This window comes from Harpia harpyja, chromosome 9 (genome assembly GCF_026419915.1).
Source record: "Harpia harpyja isolate bHarHar1 chromosome 9, bHarHar1 primary haplotype, whole genome shotgun sequence".
NCBI classification, from domain to species: domain Eukaryota; kingdom Metazoa; phylum Chordata; class Aves; order Accipitriformes; family Accipitridae; genus Harpia; species Harpia harpyja.
In genome coordinates, this window is record NC_068948.1 from 40,925,469 (window position 1) to 40,942,166 (window position 16,698).

The 16,698-nt window shown below is 43.7% G+C and overlaps 1 protein-coding gene and 1 long non-coding RNA gene across 2 annotated transcripts in view; one reads left to right on the forward strand and one right to left on the reverse strand.

The window, feature by feature from the left end:
- HIC2 (HIC ZBTB transcriptional repressor 2) overlaps nucleotides 1–4,710 on the forward strand; it is a 74,906-nt gene extending 70,196 nt beyond the window's left edge. The window contains exon 4 of the mRNA XM_052795690.1: nucleotides 2,012–4,710. Coding sequence (XP_052651650.1) covers nucleotides 2,048–3,760 — 1,713 coding nt within the window. The 5' untranslated portion in view covers nucleotides 2,012–2,047 and the 3' untranslated portion in view covers nucleotides 3,761–4,710. The remainder of the gene's footprint in view (nucleotides 1–2,011) is intronic.
- The window catches only part of LOC128145502 (uncharacterized), a 188,940-nt gene that overhangs the window by 109,669 nt on the left and 62,573 nt on the right, over nucleotides 1–16,698 (reverse strand). The window lies entirely within an intron of this gene.

The following is a 16,698-nucleotide window of genomic DNA, read 5'->3' on the forward strand; positions in this document are numbered from 1 at the left end:
TTCTAAAGGCAGCCACCACTGGGAGCAACATTAATGTGCAAGAATGCACAGTTGTGAATCCACCGTCATCTTGGATTCCCATCCATTGCCGAAACAATACAGAACAGAAAAGCAGAGCAGCCATTTTAGCTGTGGGTCAAGGTGATCAGCCACTGAGATCTGTGTGGATTCTGAATTAGGTGCTGGTGCACTGAACAGGGGCCACAAAATTCTACCAAATGCATAACCAAGTACCAGGCTGACCAGCTAACCAAGTGAAGAAATGTGTCCTGTGGAAGAAGGGAGGCACCTGCTTGGCAGATCTGTTGGTAAAAGTATAAGTACCAGGCTAGTCAGGCAGCAACATTGGAGGAAGAATTGCATTCGTTTACTTTTTGGTAGTTTTTTTTCATAAAGCAAAATCTTTTTGTTATGCAGAAATGGATGATATAAATTTACCACCCTTCTGCCAAATTAAATCTTTCTATTTGTCACCAGTTAGTGAGAATCAGATTTGAGGGAGGTTATTTTTAATATTGACAGTATCACTCCTTATTTCTTTTTCTTGTGTACACATACTTAACACAGAGGGAAGACAATGCAGTCTAATGCTTCATCATTTGAAATCTGATGGGACAGAATGTGGTAATGGGATTCACAAGCAATAAAAGCATTAACTGATGATGATTTTAAAAGAAAATTTAAGCTCTTCATTTCTGTGAACTTATGGCCTGTTCCTCCTTCAATAAGAGAAATCTGTTTCAATAATATGATGAACTGGGACAGGAAGGAAGGAAGTGGAAGGCTAAAGGTGTCTGTTGTATGTTTGGTATTTAATTCCTACATTTGAACCTCAGAAATTATTTTAAATCAACTCTAACAGATAAATGCCCATTACAAGTAGTAGTTGGCACTTTCAAATAAAAAAATCCAGAAAAAAAGTTTAAAAATTGATCTTGGATTCCTGAATACAGCCCCAGATTTAAATTCTAGCTTTTATGTCTTGTAGTATCTACCAAACATGTAATTGCAATGAGTTCTGATATGCCTCAAACTAGATATTTCCTACAGCCCATACTACTGGGAAAACCAATATAAATATCTAAACTAAAATACATAGTGAATACTGTTTGTGAAATACATGAACTACACAGAGGTAACCACAATTTTCTTCTCTTCCCGGTACTTCAGGGTAGAGAGACTGGCTTTAGATAGGTTACTTGACTCTATCAGTTTAAACAAAATTCCTTCAAAACTAAAGGCAGGGCAGAATTAACTTAAGAAAACAGTTTCCAATTGTTGAAGACATTTGCTGGCATTTTGCTAGCTCAGCATCCTGAATTTCAGCGAGTTCAGGGTTGATTCTAGCCCTTCATGTCAATGGATTGGGATATGGACATTGCCAGGGGGGTTGGTTTTTAAAGCAGCCTTTCATACTCTTAAGGAGATTTCCCATTCACACCTCAGTGTGATTAATTCCATCTTCAATGGATTTAGTTGCTACATGTCATTTTCTCAACCCCAGAGCAGCTGGGTGTTGTAGGATTTCAACATGTAAGAGCCAGGAAACAAACTACATGTTAAAGCAGGGAAGCTGCAGCTTATGCTAATTATTTTACATGCTCAGATATGCAAATGGCAGTGAAGTAGATGCTTCTTTTTTCTTCCTTTTTTTCTTGCTCCTCATCCTCCCTTCAGATTTGTGTCAGGAGAGGGAAACAGCTTTCCCCTGTACCTAAATACTGTTTTCCTGCTGGTATCTTTTTAGTAGTAATTCCAGCGAATGACGATTGCTTTTGTAAAACGATATTTACAAATCTGATTTTTGAAAGACTTGAATCAAATCTTAGCATGAGAAATACTTCTCTCTGTATTCCAAGCAGGATCACAGCTTGCAGGGCTGAATGTACCCAGAGATCCTTAGTCAGTGTCAAGCCTAACATAGACTAGAGTGTGTTAAGCCAGTCTGTTAAATGTAGACTTGTTCGAGTGGAAACAGCAGGTTCACACCTCTCATCCTCCTGTTTTGCAGGTGGTAAGGTGAAGGTGAAAGGAAGAGAAGGTGGAGATGGAACTGCCAAATCATGCCAAACAACTGCTACTGCAGCTGAACCAGCAACGAGCCAAAGGTTTCCTCTGTGATGTGATCATTGTGGTAGAAAATGCCCTGTTTCGTGCCCATAAGAACATCCTGGCAGCCAGCAGCATGTATTTCAAATCCCTTGTCCTGCATGACAACCTGATTAACTTAGATACGGACATGGTGAACCCCACCGTGTTCCGGCAGATCTTGGACTTTATTTATACTGGTAAGCTCTTAACGACTGACCAGCCCGGTGAACAGAACTTTAATGCTCTCCTCACCGCAGCAAGCTACCTCCAACTGCACGACCTGGCAGCTCTCTGCAGAAAGAAGCTGAAGCGGAACGGCAAGTCCTTTGCTGGCAAGGCCGGTGGCCTTGGTGTCGGGAGATCTGCCAGGAGTCAGAGACTTTCCACTGCTTCGGTCATCCAAGCTCGCTATTCAGGGTCAAATGAGGGGCTGAAGGGCTCGCACTCAAAGGAGCTGTCAAAGGGAAAGCTCTCCGATGACGAGGTCTTCATCAGCAGCTCCAACCAAGAGAACTGTCACTCCTTAACCAGGGGAGCCAGTAAGAACGGCGGTGGGGGCAGCAGTGCGAATGGAAGCACCGGCGACCAGGAGCTAGGCCTTGACCTGTCCAAAAAAAGCCCGTCACTCCCTGTTGCAGCCTCCCACGATGACACGCAGCACAGCGAAAGCCAGCATGGCTCTCCCCAATCTGCCTCAGCCCCCGCAGCCAACAGTGCCTCATCGTTCGACGAGTCTGGAGTCGGAGCCCCTCACAGCATGGCGGACAGCAGCGACCCCATGGAGATGGATCTGAGCGAAGAGTGCCACCACTCATTGACAGAGAGCAGCCAGCGCAAGGGCCTCCGGCACTCGTCCCGCAAGAAGGAGTGGATCAAGAAAGACAACACCTTTGACCGAAAGGAGGGGGGCAAAGACAGGGATGAGGGCGAAGGGCTGCCCAACGGTATCCTGCTGGGGCCCTTGTCCAAGTCTGTGGAGCGGAGTCTGGCTGGGGCCTACAGCGCAGACCTACCCTATCCGTGTAAAGAGGAGGTGGAAAACGGTAAGGAGAACAGTGACGACAGCGGCCAGAGCGAGAGTGAGAGCGGCGGGCATACTAGTGCCAACTACGTCTACCGGCAGGAGGGGTTTGAGCCAGTAGCCTACGGTGACAACCTGTATGTCTGTATCCCCTGTGGCAAAGGCTTCCCCAGCTCCGAGCAGCTCAATGCCCACGTGGAGACGCACACCGAGGAAGACCTTTACATCAAGGAGGAAGGCACATACAGTGGCAAGGATGAAGCTGAGGATTTGTCCAACCCCAACCAGTCCTATGCCGCGGAGTCCCGACCCTTCAAGTGTTCAGTGTGTGAGAAGAGCTACAAGGATCCAGCCACGCTGCGGCAGCATGAGAAGACTCACTGGCTGACTCGGCCCTTCCCTTGCAATATCTGCGGCAAGATGTTCACGCAGCGGGGCACCATGACACGGCACATGCGCAGCCACTTAGGGCTCAAGCCCTTTGCTTGCGAGGAATGCGGGATGCGCTTTACCCGGCAGTACCGACTGACAGAGCATATGCGTGTCCACTCAGGAGAAAAACCTTACGAATGTCAACTGTGTGGTGGGAAATTCACCCAGCAGCGCAATCTGATCAGCCACCTGCGAATGCATACCTCTCCCACATAAGCCAAAGACTCCAGAATGAGCTTCGAGCCCATCCGCAGTGATTTACCTTTCTGTAGACTTGCTGCTTAAAAAAAAAAAAGAAAAAAACAGACAAAAAAGGGGGCAACTCCCCATACTCTGTTCAGTCATGGGAGGCCTAAACAAATGTAGCTTTAACATTTAAAAAAAAAAAAGTTCCTTTTTTCCCTTTTTTTAAAAAAAGAAAGGTCCACAGCCAAGCTGATGCATTTAGTCCAACTCTCCCTCCAAATCTTGGTGATCAGGCAAGAAATGCCACTTCTATTTGCGCACATCAACTTCATTGCTGTGTTGATTATCTGGAGCAGGTAGGGGGACCATGGGGAACTTTGAGCCTCTGCTGGCTTACCCCTCCCTGCCTCTTCCCTTCATGTTACTGTCACCCTACTCACCTCCTCTCTTAAAACCAAACTCAGTAGGGGCATTTCTTGCCACTAAAAAGAAAATAAAGTACACCTTTTCAGTGGCCTAAGTAGCTGTGAAATAACATAGCATTGCATTCAGAAGCGCAGAAGCTGTGTCTGTGGACCATCTCACAGGGTTGGCATCCCCTTCAGATACTGTGGGAAAGCCATGGCAGTGGTGGAACCCACCACTGTTCCCCTGGGCTGGCGATGGTGGGGAGAGCAGTCTACCCAGGTGTGCACCAGCCCAAGTACTTCACTTAAAGAAATGGCGATGCCTCCCTCGCCATCCCTTCCTCTTTTGGTTTTGATCTTTATCCTTGGCACATGTAACCACATGCCACCTTTTGCCACAAAACACACAAACCTCTTCTGCCTTACCCATGACTGAACAGGGACCGGATGCCCTGGGAATTTCTTTCAGTGAGCAGGGGGTCGTCTTTACTTTTCTAGTAGTTTCGTATGAATATTCTTTGCTTAGAGGTACTTGTTTTATTAAAGGAAAAACCATTGTAACGTTTATGTGAATGTTTGAACTGGAAGGTCTGAGGTTAATTCTAGGGTGGGTGGGTGGGGAGGGGGTTTGATGTAGGCTGGACTTGCTACAAGTTCCTTAGGTACTTTTTTTATTATTTTTTATTTTATTTTTTGTGTGTGTGTATGTTTTTAGCTTTCCTCCCTCACTAAAGAGCGAGTCTGTGTGGACAGACTTGTTACCTTTGCTACCTCTTGAATTCATGAGAACAATAAGATGGTTAGTGAAAGATTAGGCATTTTTTTCTCTTATTGTAAGTAATTAAATGTATAAAAGTAGAAGCTAAATTAAAGTTAAGGGATTTTTACCACCCTGTCCTTCCATCAAAAGTCAGCTAGAGAAATGTTAAAGCAAAGCTTGGCCAAAGACAAAGCAAAAAATACTTTGAGCCAGAGGCTGTGCTGGCTGCTTGGACTGGCTCATTCGCAGTCTCTTGGCTGTTTGTAGTCACTTTTAGATAAAAGAAGAAAACTTCTCTGAGCTTTTTGGGCCCATTCCAGCTTTGTTTATTGAATCTGGATACTAAGGGGAGCGGAAAATGTCCCCCTCATCTTCCACTCCCCCAGCACATCTGGGTCAGTCTGTAAACACCTGGCAGGACAGAGGGTGAGGGCATAGCAGCCTATAATTTACTAGAATCCAGAGTGCAATAAGGTGGGGGAGAGGAGGAAAAAGCAAACCAAAGTGTTTCATATCCTCCCTTTTAGACAATTTAACACACGCACACAAAAAAAAAAGAAAAATGAAAAGAAAAAGAAACAAAATGTTCTTGCAACATCTGCATAAGACATCACAGCCAACAGCTGCTATTGGTTTAGGAGAGAAGACAGAGAACTTAGCCCACCAATTCTTGGCCCCCTTGACTTTGTTGGCGTGACCTTGTGGAAAGCTATGGCTTATTTCAAGCCTCCCGTGACTGTGGTGGTAAAAATTCACAGCCAGTAGAATCATCCCTTCTGAATTGAGTAAGGTTTACACTTGTGTTTTTTCATTTGATTTTTTTTTTCCACTCAAACCAGTATAGTCTCTATGCGTAAGGTTTACCAAACCTCACGTTTTGTCTTTTTTAAAAAAAAACAAAACCAATTTTTTTAAGTTTCGACCAAAAAAGAAAAAAGAAAAAAAAAAGAAAAATGTGAGCATGTTTGACTACAACAAAGAAATATAAGCTTCATTTTCTATTGGGTTTTTTTTTGTTTGTTTGGTTTTTTGTTGTTTTTTTTTGTTTTTGTTTTGTTTTGTTTTGTTAAGGTAGACTAGTCCATAAGAAGGTTTTGGGTCAATTGTATGAACTGAGGAAACTGGAATCCAGGCTCCAAGCAATAGACAACCCAAAGGCGCTGAGCCTTGGCCTGGTGTCACATTACAGGGAACACGCTTGCCCCTCTCGCCCACTGCGCTCCAGTGTGCTTCTCCCAGTGCCATTGTCTGCTCGCTCCCGGATGCCTGTGAGCTGTGGAGCATGAGATGGGAGCATGGACTTTTGTTTTTTTCTAATTGTGCTGAGATGCGCTGTTTTCTCTTGGGAGGGTTAGGTGGGTTTTTAGTGTCTTTAGCACTTCCACATTTTGAATATATATTGAATTATTTTCTCCTTGATTCCTTGCCAAATCCCCCTGAGAAGGTCCCCAAAGTAGTCTTTGGGGAGGACAGGAAAGGCCTTGCCATCTACCTTTTTCTCAGAGCAAGTCTCAGCAGGGCCCAGGGACAGCCGTGCAAGATTAGTTCCTAGGCACTTTCACTCTGCCTTCACCTTCGCTCCAACCATCCTAAAGCTGAGCTGAATCCCATGCTGGCTTAGGCTGCAGCCAGAGCAGGCTCCCCTTGCTGCCAGCTGGCTAAGGACCCATCAAGTCCAGATTTTCAAAACAATTTTTAGCTCCCTTAGTGAGAAGGGCACGGCCAGGGATGAGCCCTGTCCCCCGCTGTGGGTTTTGGATGCGGGTTTCCCCCATTCACTCGTGGCCCTGCAGTTTGCCGAGATGGGTCTGCCACCACTGTGGCACGCGGCCAGCGATGGGGACAGCAGGTGGGTGTCTGTGCAGAAGCCACCCTTGGGACAACAGCTCAAGCTGTGACTGACTGAGCCAAGCCATGGAGCAGCCCAAGGCACAAGGAAGCAGTGAGCTCCTCAGCAGGCAAATAACCTGCTCCCCCTCACTTAATTCCATTTTTACAAGCATGTGTGTGGGTGATGTAGCCTCTCCCTCCCCAGGCCCCCTCTTCATCTGTTTCTTAAGCCTTGAGAATCATGTTGAAGTTTCAGGACCCAATGCTATTTTTAAAAATTTTTTTCGGAGCGTCTTTTTTCTTTTTTACTTTATCCCCTCCCCAGCACTTAAACAATACGACATAAAGTCTGTGTACAGCAAGAGTATTGTACAAAAGGAAATTTTGTTCTTTTTTCAAGTAGCTGTGTAAAGTTGTGTTCCATAGATTGAGTATAAACAACATTTTCCAAATTGTGACAGTAATAATGAATAACTAATAATACTCAAAACTTCAGGGACTGTTTCAGGCCTGCTTGGGGCCTAAACACTCAACTGCATTTGTACGACATAGTATTGTATCAAACATTTTTCTGTATTTTAATGAGAAAGCAAAACACTAGTTTCATATTTAAGATTTTAAGAGTTTTAGGGTGGGGGGGAGGGAGTTGCATTTTTGGTTTTTTTATTTTATTTTAATTTTTTTTTTAAATACACAAAGAGCCTCAAGAGGAATAAAACAATTTAAAAACAAACAAAAAAAAACAAAAAGAAAAAAAAAAGAGGCCAGGCAGCTTAAGTATATGCTTTAGTCACTTAGTTCCAGAATGTTTTCGGAATAACAGGAAAAAAAAAAAGATAAAATAGCAAAAGTTGTATAAAAGAATAAAGAAGCTCATACCCAAATTCACAAAACTATTTTTTAAACCAAAGCACATTTGAATGAGTATGGAACCTCACTTGGCTCAGAAAAGTACTAATATATTTATCTCATTGTTTACATAAACTTTTACAGTTTCAGACCTCAACAGATCTAGGGGCCAGTCAAAATTAATCTTTGCTTTTTCCATTGGTTTGTCTCTGAAGGCTACGCAGCGTTCCCCAGCTTGGGAGGGGAGATCTGTGTCCCAGCCTGCATTCCAGCACTGCTTGGGTTGGGTGGGGAGAGGGAGGGCAATTAGAAATATGGCACGCAGATTTTTTTTTTTTTTGTCTTCAACCCATAAGAGATGTTGCTGGGAGCGAGACCCAGGCACTATTGTGGAGGCATTCCAGCCTACCTCTTCCTCAGAGGAGTCTGAGGGTACCAAAAGGGTAGAGAGAAATGCAATAAGCTCTAGAGTTAAGAGAAGGATGTTGTCAGAAGATGGTAGGAGCTGCTGTACCCAGCACATCTCCTTAACGTTAGCCATGGGGAGCTGGGCTGAGCTGTTTTCCAATCCTTTACTGCAAAACCTCCAAAAACAAATACCTGGAAAAAAACCCCAAAGCCCAGCTCTGTGCATCTGGGGACTAGCAGGAGCCACAAAGATCACAGAAGACACCAAAGAGCTATTGACACGCAGCTTCTGTGAGGCTTTGCGGCTGCTGACATGGAAGAGTACGCACAACTCTGAACCGCCCCTCTGCTGTGGGCAGAGGTGGCTGATCTCCCTGCGGTGACTTGGGTAGCTTTAACGGTCTGGTGTGAGGGTGAGAGCGCGGGTGCCTAGCTGCCGCCTCTTGTTCAGGGCTGTGCTGGGGCCTGAGCTGTACTCTTCGGACCATCTGAGCCACCTTTTAATTAAACAGCTGGATTGATTCACTCCAGACCTTAGAGTCATGCACAAAGAGCCCAACCAAAACTCCTAAGGCTTTCTAGGTGAAAATCTAAGCTTGATTTGCATGTTAGAACAGTCTAAAGATGACCAATGAAGATGGTTTGCTAAAATACCGCTGAAGCCAAAAAAAAAAAAAAAGGTTTAAAAAAAAGCTCCCCATCATTAGTCTTGACCCTTTGTAGCTTTTACCTTCTACACCAAAGCCACCTCAAACATTTGAGGGGGGGCTGATGGAAAATGAAATATTAATTTTGCCTGGTCTTAATATCTAACAAAGATGGTGCAAACACTATTTGACAGTGTTGTTTTTGTATCAATATGTATGTGCAGTAATGAATGTATTTATTTCTCAGATTCTGTATGCACAGTTTTGCAATGTAATTCAGAAAGTTGCAAACACAAAGATGTGTCCGCAGGGTCTTCTCTACAGGATTTCAAAAAAATGAAAAAAATATATTAAAAAAAAGAATCTCAGAGACTCTCAGCATAGCCATAAACCATAACCTGTGAAGACAATACAAAGACTGGACTTTTGTAGCTTTGCATAGAAGAGGAATTTATGTTTTGCTGTATTTAAATGTTTCCATTTACAGTGTCACTCTTTTAAGATTCCTGTTTTGGTTTTTGTTTTTTTTTCCTCTCTCTCATGTGTGTGGAAAGCATTGTTTTCAAGCAGTGCAGGTTCAAAGTCTGGGTTAGCAGTATTTTACCGTGTCGCTTCAGTTCTGAAAAGCAGGAGTATGGGTCTTGACCAGGGAAACATCCAGTGCACTCAGTGAAACAAAACGAATTCTGAGGTGACTGCTGGCAAAATCCGGAGAAGGTAGAAGTCATCAGAGGAATGGTTGTGTGCTTCCGATTGCAGCTTGTGACTGAGAGAAGTCTATTGTCCTGCCTGAAGGACAGGACATAGCTCCTTTACTAAAGTCCCCCTCATACCTCCCTTACTGTTTACTGTGGTAGCAATAAGGATCTCAAAAGTGCAGAGTCAATGCCTAAGGTAGCTAGAGGAAGCTTCGTGCCAAACCCAACAGCCTCTGTGCCATCTTGTGATGGGCCTTGCAAACTATACTGAAGCATCAGATGCCCTATAGCATAAGGTGGTTAGAGTCCCCGGGAAAAGCTGTACTTTACAAAGCCTCTTTTTCCAGTATTGGTGGAGTTAGCAGTTATGGACGTGCTACAGCCTTAAAAATTAGCATGAAGAAAGAATGTTTGTTGATTTCTGGATATTTGCCAAATTCAGAAACCTTTCCAATCTGCTGTGCTGGAGTTAAGCGAAAAGCAAATAAAAAACAAAGAGATAAAACCTCCCTACATTTTAAATGGGTTTGAGAGGCTCTAGATAGTAAACATCTAGCTCTCCCCAGACAGCAGAAATGCTCATCATTGAGACGGCACGTTTGAATAAACATTTGTTTAAGCAAGAGTTTAAAATCTAAATGAGCTCTGAGCTGTAATTCTGGAATAATTAAATACACTTCTAGCATTTTTTCTTAGGTTTTGTTTAAACTTAGTGATTTGCTCGACATCAGCAAAGTCTCTCCATTTATTGTAAAACCCCTTCTTTTCATAAGCTTACTCTTGCACTCCAGAACTGGCCATATTCTTGAAAAAGAAAATTTTGGGGTTCCTTTCAATAGCTGAAAGTAGCTTGTTGCAATGTTTTATGTCCCATGGTAGTTTATTGTCCTGACTTTAGTGCAGGAGATGAGCAGGCAAGCAGCAGCTGATTCTCAGCCCCTTTCTACTCCTCATATTTTGTGTTTTTTCAGAGTAGGGTAAGAAATTTCACCTTTGATGATTTCCCATTAGACTCACTAAATTTGCTGCTTTCCTTGTAAAAGGAAAAGATTTGGGATCCCTTGTGAGGCAGTTTCTGCTCTGCTGTAAGGCTCCTAGCTGGACCTCCTAGTCAGGAAGGCTTCTTCATTTCAGCCCTAATTCATCTCTGTGCCACAACAGAATTGCTATTTATTCTGCTTTCCTTGTTTTAACTAACTGGACTCAAAAATACTGAAACATAAGTTTAGAGGTAGAAATGCATTTTTTGTTCAGTTGTCTCCTGTCACCATCCTCTTCTTCCCCTCCTTCCCCAATTTTCCTAAGCATTTTGAAGCCCAGTGTTGAACACATAGGGATCAATGGATCAGTGTTTTTTGAACAGAGCAGACCCTGTGGGATGCAGTAGGGAAGGTCTAAAACAGAATACTTCATGCTACATTTGTTGGCAGTTAGGGGACACACTTCATAGCGCTTGCTTTCTCTGAGGAGTGGGACGGTTTTTAAACTTTCTTATTCACAAGTTATCAATCGAAGCACCTAGCACAACTGTTGCTCTAACTTCCACGGGAGTTTTGACTGGCTGGGGATAACTTTTCTGTGAGGAGAGGATCCTGTTCTGGCTGACTGGATATTTTTCCCCATTTTATTTTAATATTTTAAATACAACTGAAAAAGAGATTTTGCATCTCTTTTTTTTTTTTTTTTTAATTTTAAGCCTTAACTATCAGTCAGTCCAGGAGCCCTGGATGTTTTCTGGGGAGGGGGAGAGGAAGGGAGGGCAAGGGAAAGGCCAACATTCCTGCAGCAATGTTCTGTTCATTTCCTTCAAGAGCTTGAATTCAGGTCAGAGCCACACAGAGTTGTGGCTTCAACTCAAGTGTCATATAAAAAGATACAGAAATTATAATATGATCTCAGCATTCAGAAATTTGCAGTCTTAATGTACAGTGATGAGAAACTGTTATTTTATGATCTTTTCATTAAAAGCTTGATTGAAAAATTACATCCTTTGCTCTAGAGTTTACCTTGTTCCTTTAGCTGACTTTCCCCATGTTTTCTCCTCCCTCATTTATCCTTGCCCAGGGGTCTGAACCAGCTACTTCACAAAGCAGACCCCCCCACAAGCATACATAGCCTGAAGAGCCACACACAACTTCTCATTTTATGCACCTATGCACTTTGCTCATAAGCCAAAATCTGATGCTTGTTAGAATATAAGAAAGGATTAATTGCATGGGCCAGTCTGGTGTAGGGTAAATGTGCAGGCAATGGATAATGCAGGAATCACCATTTCACCGTTTTTGTTGTGATCCTGAGCAAGTTGGGCTGTTTTTGAAAAGTTACCCCTGCTTTGTCCTAACCACAGTTTGAAAGCAGTGTTTGTTGGAGACAGGAGATGGTAGATGGACCTGCTGATCCATAGATTCCATCACTCTGTTTGGGCTGTAAGTCTCACTCCCTGGGCACATCTCTGAGGACCAGAGAAGCAGCTGAGGCAGAAAAGTTTCCTAAAAGAAATTATGGTTCTCTATGCACCTGTGGTACAGGTAAAAAGGGGAAATGCTTCCAGGGAAGATGGCTGTAAGTAATAACAACAGCACCCACTGCAGATTTCAACCTCTCCAAATGTTAAGATCCTGACTTTTTTCCTTGGGCAGGTTAAGTGTGACCCTAGCAAAATTAATTAATATTTCCTTGGCCTGGGTTCTTAACGGTGTTTTCTGGTTCCCAGGCCAGCTTTTTGGATCTAAGGATCCTTCAATAAAATACCTATTTAATGGAGACAAATTAAGCATCTTCACCATAATGCAAGAGCCAAGCCTAGTATTTTGCAACAATTCCCTTTGTCACACTACTCATCACCACAGTTTTGCTGTTTCTCCCAGAGCCTGTTGGAATGCCTTATGCAGCAGAGTAACCCTGGCGTTAAATTAATGTATTTCTTTTTTCTTCTTTCCTTTTTTTTTTAAACACAATGCTGACTATATTTTAAAGTGACTGACTGAAGGAGCTTCAAGTTTAGTCAGTTTTCTGACAGGTTGCAAAGTCAGCAGCACTGGTAAGAAAATCATTTTTATTTGTCCTTGGAGATGTGTTTTACCCAGCAAGGTTAAAGAGAAGGACAAAAATGAACAGAAAAACAGATGAAGAGCTACAGAAAACCAGAGGCTGTTTTTCAACAGTTCAGATGTGGTAATGAGCCTGTACTCTTCTTCCAGCTACCAATGACTTTTCTTTTCCTTTTTTTTCCTATTATTTCTAATTTATTCTGGAAGTTTTTGCTTCCTGGCACCCATTTCTCTGTGGTGTAAGTGGTTTCCAGCATAGTTAATAGATTGCATGTTCTATTTTACTTTCTTTGCCATGGTCAGCTCCTTTTCATCTCATAAGATCCTGTGACAACTATACAAAACTCTTCATATAATAACTCACAACTGAAATGCAGCTGCCTCTGCGGTGGAACACTGAAATATGTACAACTGAAGTGCAGAGCGCAGGATGTAAAGGATACCAGATATGTCTGGAATGCCTGGGAATTTGTACTTTCTTCCCTCTGCTTTCATTGCCCCATTTATTGGGAGGACTTCTTTTCTCGCAAACCCACACTTGCTTTCTCTCCACTATCCTTCTCCCTCTTGAAGAGCAAACAGACATTGGGTCAAACCTTTGAATGATAGGTTTGGGTTTTGCTTTTCTGCAGGAAGTAAAATTTCATCAAAATTGGAACTTTTCATTTAAAAAAATTATAAGTTTTGTTCCCATAGAAATTTTGTTTCAGCCACTGTTGAGGTCCCCTTTGGACCCTGCTGAGTAGATACAGACGCAGAATGTTTGTTTCATGAGAACTCTGATGACTGATATCACATTAAGAAGTTAAAAGGGAAGGACAGTTTTTTTAAAAAGCATAATTTCAAGTCAGTGAAAGCCAAAAGACTAGCACCTCACTTTGCAAATTATTTCTAAAATATGCCTTCATCCTGTTTTGTATTGAAAATAAACTGCGAAGCACAGGTTTTATCTGCAAGTAATGACAAATTTTCAACAGCTCTAAGAATGCTGAAACTGTTACCATTAATTTGGTGTATCTATCTGGATTTTGTTTGTCTAGATGCACTACAAAGTTGCCCAGTTTTAAACAAATTGATTTTGTGTGAACTTGTGCAAAGCCTGCTGTGTACCAAGTTTAGTGTGACCTGGCTTAAATCAGTAATAGCTAAAGCTAGTGCATATGCCTTAGCAAAACTCATTGTTCTTTGTCTTGTTCTTTTCTTGCGCAGTGGGAGCCACCTCCTGCAGCCCCCTGTAAGCTGCACCTTGAGAATCCAACTGAAGGCGTTCCCACAGGAGAGGCTGGCTGCCGTCAGCAGAGCCATTAAGTCCCTCACTCCTTCCATGTGGTGTATATATAGCCTTCAGCTCCCAACTCAGGACTTCCTTTATGGCAGGAAGCAAACTACCTAAAACGCAAATAACGCAATGGTTGCATCCAGTTGGGAGCCTAGCCCCTGGACTGCAAATGTAATGCTGCTTTCATCTATCTCTACACGTTACTGTTTGCCTCAGGTCACAGTGTGCTTCTGGTAACACTACTGTTTCTTGGTGTTAATTTCATTAAGACTATGTTCTTCCAGCATCTGAAGCCAACGCCCATCCTACCCCCCACCTTGATGTACCTGGATTACAAAACCTGGCATAGAGGGCCAAAAATACTCCAAAGTTTGCTATTTGGACCAAAACGGCTTCCCTCTAGAACTCCTCTGGGTGCTGCTCTTGCCTCAATTCTGCAGTTTCCTCCCTCCTACCAGTCACCACACCACGTCTTACTTCTCTCCCTTCATGGGCTCTGTAGCAGTGGTCGGTTTGGGTTTTTTTTTTCCTCTGCAGTTATGCTGTCTTAGTGATGAACACTATTGGAAACTGCTGCAGAGCAAGGTCTGAATCCATATGTTTCACTCGGCAGGTTGAGCCAGTTATAAGAAAGCATGATCTCCCTGCAATTACAGTGCACCCATAGCTCCAATACTATAGAGTGAGAAACATTCATCATACTGTCTTCTGCTGTTCCAGGTGCTAAGAAGAGAGGCCAATGTAGCTGGTATGTATCAGCCTAGGAGGTGATTGATGGTCCCGCCTAATTTCTTTGCTTTCTGCCTTCTCACCATTTTGCCCCTTACCTTAGTTTCTTGCTTAGTTACAGAGAGCACTGGGAGAGATGTTGTGGGGCTCTCAGCAGAAGAGGGTAATTTTTTTGATAATTTGGCTCTGAAGCAAAGGCCTAATTCTCCCTCTCTGTTCTTGTCCATCCTCTCCTTCTTGTACACAATAATTAGATTTTTAAAAACCAAACAGCATCCCACATCCCTTGCCTCTGGATTCAGCTCATCTGGTTCATTTACTTTTGGTTAGAGATTTTGAATTTGATAAAAATCAAGAACTCTTCCAGAAGCCTGACTTGAAGCAAGGAGCACTTAAGGCTGGTAAAAACATGACGTAGCCTTCCCTTGATTTCAGAGGATGGTGGTGGCAGAGCAGATGCTAGCTATAGGACTTTTTGGTCACCCTCCCTGCACAGCATGTGTGTGCATTGTCTAGTTGTTTGGTTTGCACCTACTCCCCAGTACGGGTGCTGAGGATTCAGATGCAGGAACCTGGCCAGACTACATAACCACATCCCCTGGCTGTGGCCGCACAGTGAGCACTTTATGAGCACTAGGCAGGAATTGAGCTCCACACCTGGGCACATGCTGCTTCTCTGTAGCTCTACAGATCTGTATGCCTTTACAGTAATGGGCCTGGCCATTCAAATGTCACCTGGGACTGGCCAGACAGATCTGACCACAGCACAGTGGAGAGTGCAGCATCACCAGATGTCACTTATCAGCCTCCCAGGCATCTGTAAAATGTGCAAAACTAAGCTCTGGGTTTGTAGCCTTGTCACCAGAGGCTCTCGCTACCCCCATCGCCTGGCAGCAGCCTCCTGCCAACTCCAGCTGGTCCCCTTGCCACAATAGCAGCCAAAGGCCAGCCAAGGAAGATTGCACAACCAGGCCTTGATCTGTATTTTCCACTGCTCAGCCAGCAAACCCCTCCTTTTTTCCAGCACAGCTGTTTTCCATCTCTGCTCAGGAAACATGCTCTGTTTTTGATTCCTGGGTCTTGCTTTATGAAGCAATCATGGGCAGGCTGTCTGGGTGGAACGGGTCGCAAAGTGGCTGTGGGATAACTCTGGATTCTGAACGCCAACACAGAACAAAGGGGAGCTTTGCCAAGGCTCAGGTGAGCCTGGGGTCAGCACACAGACAGGCTACTGACGCAAGCACGAACGCAGGGTTTTCTTTCTCTGGGCCGTGGTGTTTGAAATCCCCCCTCCCTTTTCCTCTCCTGCCCGCTTGCCACAGCCTTTTCCTGGTTAGATCCACATTTCAGTAACAACAGCGGGTGCATGGGTGATAGTGTCACTTTTTGCCACATCTTACTCGTGCAAAACTCCTAGACCAAGGTAGCTGTCTCTTCTTAAGCCACTAGCCTTGTATGGGTAGGTTAATAAACTGCCAGTTTGTCCCCTTCTAGGTGTTTTGGTTGACGGTATCACGACATGCAGCTGCGACTTGGTAACTTGTAGCCCTGCCATTAAAGACACTTAGCCCACAGTGCAAGCAGAGGATGGTGGGGTGGCAGACAGTGGGTGGAAGCCCAGGATGAAGCGCAGACCCGGATGTGCTCCACTCAGGAACACCAGCAGCCAGAAACACCCTGGCATTGCACTTTTTGGCTCTCTCCCCAAAACACTGGAAATTAGCCAGCTCCCTAGTCATATCGACCTGGAAATTAGCTAGCTTCCTCAAGGGTTAAGGCATTAATGTTAACACCATCTATATTAACTAAAAATAATATGTGTGCAAAAAGGTCTGAGTTACAGCTGTTACAGGAGTCATACCTTGGCTTTTCTGAGTCCTTTACATGTGAAGTGTGGTCCTTTACAGCAAAGGCCTATAAAGTGTCTTTTAGGCTGGAATGGGTAGAAGGGGCAGTTATGATGAACAGCCTTGGAGCTCACAAAGATGTGCTCTGGAGCAGGCTTTGAGACCACCAAGGGCAGAACAAATGGTGGAGGAGGCTGATCACTTTTTCTCTTTTTTTTTTTTTCCCCAGAGGGGCAGAGCTAAAAACCAGCTGGGCACCATCATCAAACTGCCTGGCTGTGCATCTAGGTAGAGGCAACAGACAGAAAAAGAAAAGGGAAGTAGAGGTCCGCCTCCTTTTCTTTTACAAATTTACACTTGATCAGCTCCTGGCCACTCTAACTGCTTTAAGAGTGTCCACACAAAGGACTTACTGCCATAAGAGGAAGGATTCAAAAATCACTTAATTGAATCATTGCTGTCAT